The following is a 12,344-nucleotide window of genomic DNA, read 5'->3' as shown; positions in this document are numbered from 1 at the left end:
TTTCTGGGATACCTCAGACCCCTGACATTGTTCCTTCTTTACAAAGGCAGCCACACCATGAATAATAAGAGGGAGGAAGAGCTAACCTGACTACACAGCTTTTCCATGATTTACTGGAACTACATGTCCTCCTCCGTAAGATTTAAATATACAGATTTCTGCAAGGTCACACGTGGTTCAGAAGCTGTTCCTCACAGGCCCCTTCTGCCTCATGGCCCCAGTCAGCCCTTCTACTTATAAAGCTCAAACCCATCTTCGGAAATTATTAGCAGATCCATCTCTCATCCTCTTCTGAAGAACCACTGAAGGTCCATAGTTTGAACTGTGAAACTGGAGCATGCTGGTTGTTGAGATCCCTCTGATGCACACTATCCAAGGTTAAGGCTCTATTTCAGACCACGCAGGAACATTTACCTCAACTGGCAGCAGTCACTGCATCCCTGCCTGGACCTCTCCTGTTATGGAGGACTGATCTCAGAAGAACCAATTGTCTTCACAGACCCTACACTGATGTGCCAGAATGGTGACACAAAGTTACTTCTGGCTGCCATGACCAGTTCACCTGGACTAGATAAGGTGCAGCCCAGAAGCTGTGTTAACCACCTTCCCCCATCAGCCACATCCCAGGGACTTGGGGACACTGAACAGATAAGTCGTTCGTGAACAAGAATCGATTCTACACACACTGTGCATCTAACTCCTACCACGTTACTCTCAGACACACTTTTAATTCACTAACCAGAGCAGACCTCGGAAAAATTAAATCAAAATTCACCCTGGGGACTAAATCAACTCATTCAACCCCATGCAAAGCTACAAGGTAGTTTAGTAACAACTTCCCTCAGCACCTTAAGCCAGCTGGCACACCTCTAGCACAACGCTGGGGAAGGAACACAGCATCTTGACATGACATCCTCATCTACAGCCCCAAAGAGATAGAAGGGGCTCTTCCCAGCTGGCCACTATTACCAGTGTCCCTTGCATGATGAAAGCAGAGATTACTGCAGGGGTACTTTTCCTTCCATCGGTGCAGTAGTCAACCCTGTCTGAAAAGCACCAAATAACTCTGTTAGGGACTGTTTCTACCCAGATTGGCAGGCTGATCCAAATGATTCAGCTCACCCAAGCCTGCAAGCAGCCAGTGATCCCATTCCTAGCTAGTATCTAAACAGTTAAAAAGTAGCAGTACCTCTGGGGCCCTTCTTTTCCAAAGCTTACAAACACACCCAAATACTTTCAGGAGACATTCCTGGCCAGCAGTTTTTGCTACTCACAAACTAAAGGAAGCTAGAAAGCAGCAGGTTGTGCACGACCATTCCTCCTATGCCATGATTAACTGCAATCTGTCCCAGGAGCAGATAGTAGCCATGATCCGATTTGTCCCAATCCCAACTCAAGCAGCTTTGCACCACCCTCCTAACGAGATCAGCGCTGGCCAAACACTGTTTATCCGGCCTGATCAGAGATGGATTAGATAATGAAACCCTAATGGCATAAGCCGTCTGAGCACGCAGCAGAAAGCAAGAAGCCCCATAAACATCAGGTTACTAGCAGCTCTCAGGCCTCGCTTTGCCTCAAGTTCTCAGCAACCAGCCCCTATCTTATCTACCCATTGACCAAGCTTGATATTTTCATATGTTACCACACACAACAACAGAAAAATAAAATAAAAAAGGCACTATTCGTTTTACAGTTGTGTTACTAATCGCTATAGCTAAATGATTTCTCCCAGCACCAGAAGCTGTGTTCACATCCTGTGCCATCAACTGTGCACGGAAGGAACCGTGGCAATCCCAGCACCCCGGGATCCTTCCCAATCAGCCTCAAAACACGAGGTCACGGAGTTTACGCAGCAGCAGCCTGTGGCTCAGGAGCAGGAAGTAGAAAATTGACAGGATCTGCAGGAAAAACAAGGTACAACAGTCGCTGGTGTTATTTCCAGCCTACAGAAAGCCTCCAGTACATACAAAAAAAAAGACAGGAAAAAAAATAAATCAAAGAATAGGCTCTTTATTCCACTTGTAAGCATTACATACAGTTAAATGTAGAGAACTTGATAAAAAGAACCCGTTATGTTGAAGCGAAGTACTTGAAAAGACCACACTATCTGAGCAGAAACGCTGATGAAAGCCACCTTAACATTAGGTTTTAACTTTTCGGGACAAAGATACAGTATTTCAAAACATTAAAAAACAGATCATCCTAGAGCACAAAGTATCTGTAAGGCTGTGCTCAGGTTTGATACTCTGTGCCTCCAACCGCAGCATTCTCCAAACAGATAAACCACTCTCTTTAATCCTAAAAAAATGTCATGTGAAGCTTCTGGCCAAGCACATTTATTATATATGCATGTATGTATAGTACGTATGTGTGTTTATATTATACATGCATACGCACTGTGTATATATACATATATATGCACCCATTTATATTCAACCTTTATATTGAAAAATCTTTTCAAAATCATATACTTTCAATGATTCAATGTATGCTAAGGATATCAACTAACTATAGTACGGGGGCCCCACAGTTACACTGACCATAAACACATTTAGTACTAGAAACTGAACTCACAAACAGCATTCCCTCATTTAATTTCCTGGATGTTTGGCAGTGTTGGATGCTGACCCAGCCCCATTCATCCCCACTGCTGCTAACATGGCTGTGTGCACCCACTGCAGGAATCCCACCACAGTGATCTTACTGCCTCGAAGAAGTCAATGAGCAGATAGCAAAATGCTTTCCTTCACCTGAATGTGGAGCACAGCTTTAACAGATACAGACATCATACAAGTAAAAAATTGAATTGTAGGGCTGTTAAACCAGTTCAAGTCCCCTGGTGGGGAACTGTCAGTAGGCTGACTGGTTTGCATGGATACAACCCAGCCTGGCATCAGCTGTAGCAAAACTGGTGCATCTCCCACAGCACACAGGACCCATCAGCACTCAGCACCTTCATGCCATGCCTGAGCCTCACGTACTAGCAAAGCTGCAGCTTCACAGAACCACAGAATCACTGAGGTTGGAAAAGACCTCTGAGATCAGCTGGTCCAACTGCCAGCCCATCCCGACCGTACCCACTGACCATGTCCTCAGTGCCACATCCACACTGTTCTGGAGCACACCTCCAGGGATGGTGAATCTCCCAGCTCCCTGGGCAGCCTGTGCTGCTCTCTTTCAGAGAAGCAACATTTCCTAATATCCAAACTGAACCTCTTCTGGTGCAATTTCAGACCATCACCTCTCACCCTATCACCGCTTCCTGGGAGCAGAGGCAGACCCCACGTCACCACAACCTCCTTTCAGGTCACTGCAGAGAGGTGTGAGGTCTCCCCCGAGCTCCTCACCCTGCACAGCCCCAGCCCCGGCCCGGGCTGCCTGTGCTCCCTTGGAGGCTGCGGCCGTGCTGCCCAGCAGGCAGCAGAGGCCTCCGGGAGGGCCCACGAGGAGCAGAGGTAGCCAGGCTACGGGAAGGGAAAATCACGGGACAACGAGAGGAGCGAGGAGCCGACGATGCGCTGCGGTGGGCTGAAACTCTCATTAGCACGAGAGAGCGAGCCACGAGAAGTTGGGACGGACACAGCGCGCGGCTCTCAGAGGGCTCCCACCACACATTCGCTACGAGGAACGAAAAAGGGGAAAAAAATCACAATAAATAAATAAATAAATAAATAAATAAAAGAAACGCGGCCCGATTGCCACAATAAAGCGATCCAGGCGCAGTCAGACAAAGGGAAGCAGCCTCGCCCGGCCCCGTTTAGGGGCACAGCCCGCACCTGGGCACGGCGCAGCGCTCCGGCCCCGCCCCGCGCCCTCCGCCCGCCGCGCGGCCCCGGGGCGGCCCCGGGAGGCGCCGCGCGTGTGCGGGCCGGGCCCCGCGGCCTCGCTACCTGCATGCCGCCGCCCTCCGCCTCCGCCTCCGTCCGCAGCCGCTTGCTGTGGCCGCCCTCGGCGCCGTCCCCGCCGGGCATGGGCTGCTCCGGCTCCGGCTCCCGCTTCACGCCGCGGGCGGCCCCGCCGCCTCCGCCGCCGCCGGTCAGGAGCTGCGGCTGTGGCTGTGGCTGCTGCTGCTGCTGCTGCTGCGGGGGCTGGCCGCCCTCCGCCATCCGCGCCGCCGGAGCCCCGGCCGCCCCCCGCCGCGGTCGTCCCGCTCTGTCACCGCGCCGGCCCCGCCGGAGGAGAAGGAGAAGGAGCGGGCGGAGGAGCTGCGTGCGGGCACAGCGGGCTCCGAAACACCGGAGCGCCTCGGTCACGGGCTCGGCGGCGGCCGGGGAGGGGCCGAAGCCCCTCGGCAATCTCCGGAGGTGCCGAAGCCGCGCGACCCCCGCTCGGCAACCTTCGGCGACGGAGGCGGGCGGGGCGAGGGGGAGAGGAGTGGCGGGGGGCGGGGCACGGGGCGCGGGGCGGAAAATGGCCGCCCGGCTGCGGCCTTGGGGTTCCCGCCGTCTTCCTGCGCTGCAGGACGGGCGGGAGTCTGAGGCTGCTCCCACGGAGCTGCCCCGCGGGGTGAGGTTGGCGGCTTCGCCTCACAGGGCCGCGCTGAGGGGAGCCCTGGTGGGATGCGCCGGCTGGGAAAGCGGCGGTCTGCTGCCCGAACCTCGCAGGGTGCTTCTGCTGTGTAACTTGTCATAACAAAGGCACAAGGCCTGATCGTCAGCCCTTGTCTGCAACCTCTGCGTCACAGGAAAACAACTATAGAACCGTTAAGGGTGGAGAAGACCTCTGAGATCACCTGGCTCAACCATCAGCCCACCCCCACCATGTCCTCCGTGCCACATCCACATGGCTCTGGAGCACATCCATGGATGGTGACCCCACCACCTCCCTGGGCAGCCCGTGCCACTGCAGCACCACTCTGTCAGAGAATAAATCTTCCCTTACGTCCAACCTGAGCATCCCCTGGTGCACCCTGAGGCCATTCCCTCTCATCCCCTCTCATCCTATCACCATTACATGGGAGCAGAGGCTGACCCCCACCTCACCACAACCTCCTTTCTGGTCATTGTGGAGAGCGATGAGGTCTTCCCCTGAGCTCCTTCACACTGAACAGCCCCAGTTCCCTCAGCTGCTTCCCATCAGATTTGTGCTGCAGATCCCTCACAGCTCTGCTGCCCTTTTCTGGACACGCTCCAGGGCCTCCATGTCTTTCTTGCAGTGAAGGGCCCAGAACTGAGCACAGCACTCGAGGTGCAGCCTCACAGTGCTGAGTACAAAGGGGCGGTCACCTCCCTGCTCCTGCTGGCTGCACTATTGCTGATACCAGCCACGATGCCATTGCCCTTCTTGGCCACCTGGACACACTGCTGGCTCATGTTCAGCCGGCTGTTGAACAACACCCCCAGATCTTTTTCCTGTGCACAGTTGCCCAGCTGCTCTGCCCCAGGCCTGTAATGCTGCATGGGGTTGTGATCACAGTGCAGCACCCAAAACTTGGCCTTGTAGAAGCTCATACAATTGGCCTCAGCCCATGGATCCAGCCTGCTCACACCAAAACGAGTCAGCCAGAAATGGCAGTGGTCACAGTGTGCCAGCACACACACATGCTCTTCTTCTCCCAGGTGTCGTGGAGCCTGAGAACCCACTAGGTATTCTTGGTGTGTCCCTACGGATCTGCTGACATTCAGAAAACCATACAGCTTTTGGCAGCAAGTAGCAGTTACAATGCATGGCTCCACTCTTCCCATACACCACATTTTTCTTCATCCAAAAATAGCATTTAAGGCCACGTTAAAAGCTATTTTAAGTGGTATGTTTTTGCTATGAGGTGCCAGTTTGTCTCCTCCAGTGACAGGGAAATCTCTCTTATTTCTTTTTTTTTTCAGAATGATTACAAATCCCCACAGAGTGGCAGGCACCCAGAGGACAATTACACGCAGCTTCAGTCTGCTCGCCCACCAAGGGTAAACACATGTCTCATTCATCTCGACTGGGTTTGATAAACTGAGCCAGGCTGTCAAACAACACTGAAGGCGTGTGTTCGGTCTGCCCTTAGCCTGAAAAGACGTGGAGAGCCTCGTGGCTGGGATGTGCTCCTTCAGAGAAAGGCATCTCCATCCTTATCTTCATCCTAATTTTAGTGGGGCAGCAGCAAATGGAGATCACAGGTGAAGATATTGCCTGTGAGATGCTGCAGGATGCTTCAAGTGTGTTCTTACAGGATCCAGCTTGGATTCAAGTTAGGAGCTAACAGTTTGGAGACAAATCTATGTGTGCACTTGGTAGCCCTCCTCTCTGATAGTCATACATTGGTGACATGCCTGAGATTTTCCCTGAGAAATACTGCTTAAAGGAATTGCTCTTGGGTACTCTGCTCCACTTCTCCCTATCTTCCCCTACTCCCATCCCTATCAGCTCTGCCCTGTGGGTGATGCTGAGGGCAGGCTCCTTGGCAAGACATTTTTGGCAGGGCAGCAGCAGGCTGTGGAGGGCTGGCAGCGATATTGTGCGTGGTGTAGTCAACATGAGTTCCTGTGCCCTCGCTGCCAAACCAACCCTCAGTTTTCACGGGTGTGCTGTGCACTAGCGCTTGCTTTCTGTCACTGCTGCCACAATGCTTTGTCTTAGTATTTCTCAGGGGCTATGCATTTCCACTTAAGAAAAGATTGATGAATCAATCTTCACAGTGTGCTCGTGGGATGGATAGGATCTCCATTTAACAGTGGAGACGGGAGGCATTCCTGAAGTCACAAAAAAGCTTTGGAGCTGGGACTGCAATCGTAATCTGTTGATTTCATTTCACACAATCCAGCTGCCTGTTAGGTATGTGTATGCGCCATCTGAGACTGCTAACCAGACAGCTGCCTTTGCTGTTAACCCTTTCTCTGTGCAGCACAGCTCCTGCCTAGGACTCCTCCTTGCTCTTATGTTATGCACAAGTTTGCATTGGCAGTGCCTTGCCTTTGACAGCCCAAAGGGCAGCTATAAGAAGTGTTGTCCTTCCAGAGAACTCTCAGAAGCTGATCCATAGAATCACAGAGTCTTAGATTCATGAAGGTTGGAAAAGACTTCTGAGATCACCTGGTCCAACCTCCATCCCATCCCCACCATGCCCACTGACCGTGTCCCTCTTGTCCTATTACTGTTCCCTGGAAGAAAGGACTGATTCCCACCTCACCACAACCTCCTTTCAGGTTGCAGTAATGTAATGAGTTTCCTTTTCTCCAGTTTCTACCATTTTACATTAAACTTGATATATTTTTGCTTTGTTTTCCCAGAAAAAACATCCCACGAAGGGGATCCTTGAAGGATATGTGCTGGGGCTCCCACTGGGCTGGAATCGATGCCACCAGGATGCCCGAGAGGTCCCTGAAGCACACTCACACAGTGTGGCACAGAGATGGTGACTCACACAAGCTTTAAGGCTCAGGCGTGAAATGAAGCACAAACACAGCTATTAGTCTTTGACCCAAAGGCACAGAAATCATTAGGAGACTGTTAAAGCCAACCTCTCCCCCCCACCACCACGACTGAGGGAAGTTTCTTGTCGCTGCCATCATCTGCTCATCGCAGCTCACCCTGCATGGCTCTCTCTCACCCTCACAACCTCCTGCAGCTGTGCCCCTCTCCTTTCTGCTGGAATCTGCCTCACTGCTGAGAGGGTTAGGGACATTTAACGGCTCACCCAACCCTCCTCATTTCTTCTGTTTCCCTCCTGCTGGCTGAGCTCTTGGTGCCAGACGCTTTTCCTCCCAAGAGCTGCAGGTAACAACGATGATGTGCCACCAAGGTGGAGCTCCAGCCTGCACTTTGCTCTTGCTCGTGCAGGAAGTGGCAGTAGAGCTTTCCCTATCAACAGGCACGAGTAAATATTTCTCCTTGCTTATCTCCAGGCGGGATCTTGGGTCCAAAATTTTATTAGCACAAGTTGCTTTTTGCTGTCACTGATCCGTGTGTAACAAAAGCCAACGGGATGCAAAGATTTTGTCACCTGACCTAATCCATCCGCCTGGAGGAGGCCAGTCCTTGCTCTGATGCAGCGGCACCCACTGGTTGCCTGGAATTTCGTGGGTGCCACTGCCTGCAGTGAGGACACCCGGCTTCAGCAAACACTGCCCTGCCTCACCATGCTTCATCTGCTGCTGGCACAGCTGTCCAGAGCAGCTGTGGGTGCCCCATCCCTGGAGGCACTCAAGGCCAGGTTGCATGGGGCCCTGGGCAGCCTGAGCTGCTGCTGGCAGCCCTGCACACAGCATGGGGTTGGAAAGCAGTGATCTTTAAGGTCCCTTCCAACCCAAGCCATTCTGTCATTCTTTGATTTTCCTGCCTGCTTCAGCCCTCGCTGCAGCGCATTAATTGCTGCTAATTGCCAGCCGGTCCGTGCTTCTGTGGGCCAGCATCGTGCACTGAAGTTGCATCGTTTGGAGAACACTGATGCTGCAAAGGCAGTACAACACCTGCAGTGCAGATGCAGTTATCTGCATCTATGCAGTTAGCATAAAAATGCCTTCTGCCTGCCCTGCTTATGCCTATAAGGATGGAACAAAGCAGAGGTGCTTCAGCACCTTCATACCGGAGATTTGACTGGCAATAAGGAGAAAGTTTCTTCCAGTGAGGGTGGTGAAGCTCTGGAACAAGTCATCCAGAGAGGTGGTGGATGCCCCATCCCTGGAGACATCCAAGGTCAGTCTGGAGGGGCTGTGAGCGATGCAATCTGACCCCTCGGGGCTGCACCTCACGCCCTCTCCCAGACGCAGCATGGAGCAGCCCCTGCACAGCGAGCCAGGGGCATGGGCAGTCAGCACTAATCACCGCTTGCAGCTGCTTGTTTCCAAATACGCTGTTGAAGGAGTGCAAACGCTCAGCCGGAGACAGCGTTTGTCTGCAGCAGAGCGGGCAGACAAAGCAAAGGGCAAAGCAAAACACCCATCACGAGAGCAGAATGGTTTTTATCCTGTCGCTCTCGTTTGTTTCCTGCGGAGCACCCTGGCTCGCAAGGCCCTGAGCTACAACTCAATTTACTACATGGCTGATCTCTGGAGTCGAGGCTGATTCTCCCTCACTAATTGGTTTACTGAGAAGCACCTCGACGTGCGACCAGGACGGGCTGTAATAAGGCCGAGCCAGCAGAGGAGCGGGGCCCTGCACAGCTCACGGGTGTTCCCCCAGCAGCCCCTGCACCACCTCCCGCTCCATCGCTGACGGGATGAGGGCAGGCTGAGTGCTGCTGCACCCTGATGCTTCCCAGCTGTCGGAGCCGTCCCCACGCCCGCAGCCAAATTGCAACAGCACAAACTGTGCCTCAGGAGCCGTGCCACAGCGTGCTGCCAGGATTGCTCCAGCTTTTCGCTATTCCAAACACTCTGCAGGCCCCTCCTCTTCTGCTGCTCAAGCTTTAGCCCTTTGTGTACTTCGCACTCGCGGACTTTTCCAATTCCATTCCTCAGATTTTCCTTGGTCTCAGCTTTCAGCCCAAATTTCCACGTGTCCGGGCAGGCACGGCTCAGCGTCGCAGCTCCCGCTGTGCCTTACGAGTGCCTCCACCTGCTGGCTGCTCAGCCCCAGCCTTCCCACTGCAGGGACCACGGGGTGGGCTGCTCACAGGATCCCATAGTACCCCAAGCTGGGTGGACCCATGCGGATCAGCGAGTCTAACTGATGGCACTACATAGGACCACCCAAAACTCAAACCTTAACGTCTGAGAGCATCATCCAAATGCTTGGGGCTGTGAGTACTGCCCTGGGGAACCCATTCTGTGCCCCCCACCTGCAGGGAAATCCCCTAAACATGCCACAGCTGCACAGATCCCTAAGAGTTTGCCTGATAACCTGAATGTGTGTGCGAGCACAGGCCCAGCTGGGCCGAGAGGACCCGCAGCCACGAGTGCAGCACATCAGCCCAGCCCGGCTCTCCTTTGCCTCCAGCACAACGCAATTATTCTAAATGCAATTTGGAGCCCCCGCTGAAAAAGGAGTCAAGCACTCTCTGCCTGAATTACAGAAAACCCAGACAACCCATAATCCACTACAGGAAACACGAACGCCTAATGCAATTTTCTGGGCGGCCAAAGGGTGCCAAGCATGCTGGCCCAGGCAATAGATAGGAAAACAGCAAAAACAGAAATACAAAACAAAGCACCAAATGCGTTGGGCGGGGGCTGGGCTTGCAGCTCCTCCTGCTGCTGCACGGACCTTGGGAACCTCGCAGTGCGGCTGGGGCCCCGCTCCCGCAGCCCGTAGGAACGTGGCCATATTTAGGCATGTTCTCCAGCCCCTTCTCCCTTCCCTGCCTGCCTTGCAGCTGCTGGGGAGGGGAGCGGGGCTGCAGGCTAAAGCCGGAGTAAAGCCTTATCGCCCTGGGCGCAGTGCAGAGGGGGACACGCTGGTGACAAACTGTGGTGGAGCCCCTGATTATGCGAGGAGAAAGCTGGACAATACACACACACACATCCTTCAGCAGCTTAGGGCACAGAGTGAAGGTGGCTGCAGCACCCGGTGATACCCACGTCACTGCACAGCACCAGTGCCACCCTAGGGCCGTCACCCAGACTCTCTAGCACTGATTTTTAAAGGCATAGGGTGTCCCCTCTCCCTGGTTCCCCTTCTCCAGGCAGCAGCTCATTGAGTGTCCCAGCTGCACACCTTTGCATCTGACTGCAGCGTTTGGCTTGTGGTGTTTGCTCACTTAATCACAATACCTGCACAATGGACTTTACCCTGGGGAGTACCCACGCAGCGCCAGCCTACATCCACACAGCTGTACACTATACATGTATGGGGCCACCCAGCTGCTAAAGCAGCTTGTGCTGAGTGGACACCATGCTGAACACGAGCCAGCAGTGTGCTGGAACACAGGCCCAGATGGGTGAGTGCTTTGGGGAGCTTCTCAGCCTGCCACGCGGGATGGAGCAACCTTCTGCAGGGCTCTCCTTCACGAGGGTATGAGACCCATTACCAGAACGTGCAACTGCTCCACCTCTCCCTTACAAATGCTCAGATTTAGGATTGTAGAATGTCTTAGCTTGGAAGGGACCTCAAAGATCATCCAGTTCTAACCTCTTTGCTGTGGGCAGGTTGGGTCTGGTCTGGCATCAGGAATGTGGCCCCGTGCCCCTCTCAGCCCCCTTCGCTGCATGGGGAAGTGCTGAGGAGGAACTGAAAGCAACTTCTGACACGCGCCCGTCAGATGCCTCCTCTGCTGCAGCACCAGGAGCCGTGGGGGAAAAAGTGGAAGGTGGGCTCTGCACTGTGTGATGCTGCTTTGAAAGGCAGCACACAGGATGTTTCCCTGGATACAGCAGGAGCAAAGAGCAGGGGGAGCATTTTTCTTCAATCCAAGCCATCACTTCACCCAGAAGTGAATTCAGGGGAAGTTCAGGTTGGATTTCAGGAAACTTTTCTTCTCAGGAGCGGTGCTGCAGTGGCACAGGCTGCACAGGGAGGTGGTGGGGTCACCGTCCCTGGAGGTGTTCCAGAGCCGTGTGGATGTGGCACTGAGGACGTGTTCAGTGGGCATGGTGGGATGGGCTGGAGGTTGGACGGGGTGATCTCAGAGGTCTGTTCCAACCTCAGTGATTTTGTGAGAAGCAGGGGTCAGCCTGCTTCGGGCCCAGCTGCTCAGCGTGTCCTCTGGCTGTGTTGTTTGGCACTGTGCTGCTTCCAGGCACAGCTCTGTGCTGAGCACTACCTCCCCAGCAACACGTTTCATCCCTCCAGGGTCTTAGTCAGGGCTGGGAGCGGTGGCTCCATCCCTAAGAGCAGGGTTTAGGAGAGCGATCCACTTATGGTGAGTGATGCACCCTGTCAGAACACCCTCCTCCGTGAGGTTTCCATCAAAAGTCAATTACAGCCGTGCTGGATGAAGCCCCCTGCAGTATAATTCCAGATTAATTAACAGCACAGAACTAAATGATGAGTAAAGCAGAAGTGTGAAGCCAGCTGCTCCATCATCACTGCTTCTCCATTTTCCTTCTCATTCTTCCCTGGGGCAGAGAGACAGTGATAGTGCTGGGCCAGATCCCGCTGTGGGCAGGTGTGGGTGGCAGCAACCCCGGCTGTGAGCAGAGCAGGCAGCGGCCTCGAGCAGAACAGTAATCCAGGCACGGGCATCCCTGCTTTCACCTCACTGCTTCATACCTGGCCTTCTCTGCGCATTTGGATGCTGCAGGCTCAAAAGTGCCCCGCGCCAGCAAGGGACAACAGGTGCCAGCATCTCCTCTCTGATGTGTCAGGACCTCGTTGCTTGAGCCGCGTACCACAGGATCGTGGAATCCCAGAACGGCTTGGGCCAAAGGGACCTCGAAGCCCATGCAGCTCCAACCCTCTGCCACAGGCAGGGCTGCCACCCAGCAGCTCAGCACCCCATCCAACCTGGCCTTGAGCCTCCGGAGATGGGGCACTGCAGCTGC

General features: G+C 53.9%; 1 protein-coding gene across 8 annotated transcripts in view; it reads right to left on the bottom strand.

The window, feature by feature from the left end:
- The window catches only part of RBFOX2 (RNA binding fox-1 homolog 2), a 153,808-nt gene extending 149,702 nt beyond the window's left edge, over window positions 1-4,106 (bottom strand). For 5 of the 8 annotated variants that reach the window (XM_065743053.1, XM_065743056.1, XM_065743052.1 and 2 more), the window contains exon 1: window positions 3,891-4,009. In XM_065743053.1, the coding sequence (XP_065599125.1) occupies window positions 3,891-3,971 (81 nt within the window). In that variant the 5' untranslated portion in view covers window positions 3,972-4,009. Of the gene's footprint in view, window positions 1-3,890 lie in introns of all 8 variants that reach the window. The other 3 variants (XM_065743050.1, XM_065743049.1, XM_065743055.1) reach the window with 1 other exon arrangement.
- Between the last annotated feature and the right edge of the window lie 8,238 nt (window positions 4,107-12,344).

The sequence above is a fragment of the Cyrtonyx montezumae genome, unplaced genomic scaffold (assembly GCF_038088225.1).
Source record: "Cyrtonyx montezumae isolate F1298 unplaced genomic scaffold, pur_monq_1.0 scaffold_3, whole genome shotgun sequence".
NCBI classification, from domain to species: Eukaryota; Metazoa; Chordata; class Aves; order Galliformes; family Odontophoridae; genus Cyrtonyx; species Cyrtonyx montezumae.
The sequence above is the reverse complement of the archived record's forward strand: the minus strand, read 5'-3'. Positions and strand labels throughout refer to the sequence as shown.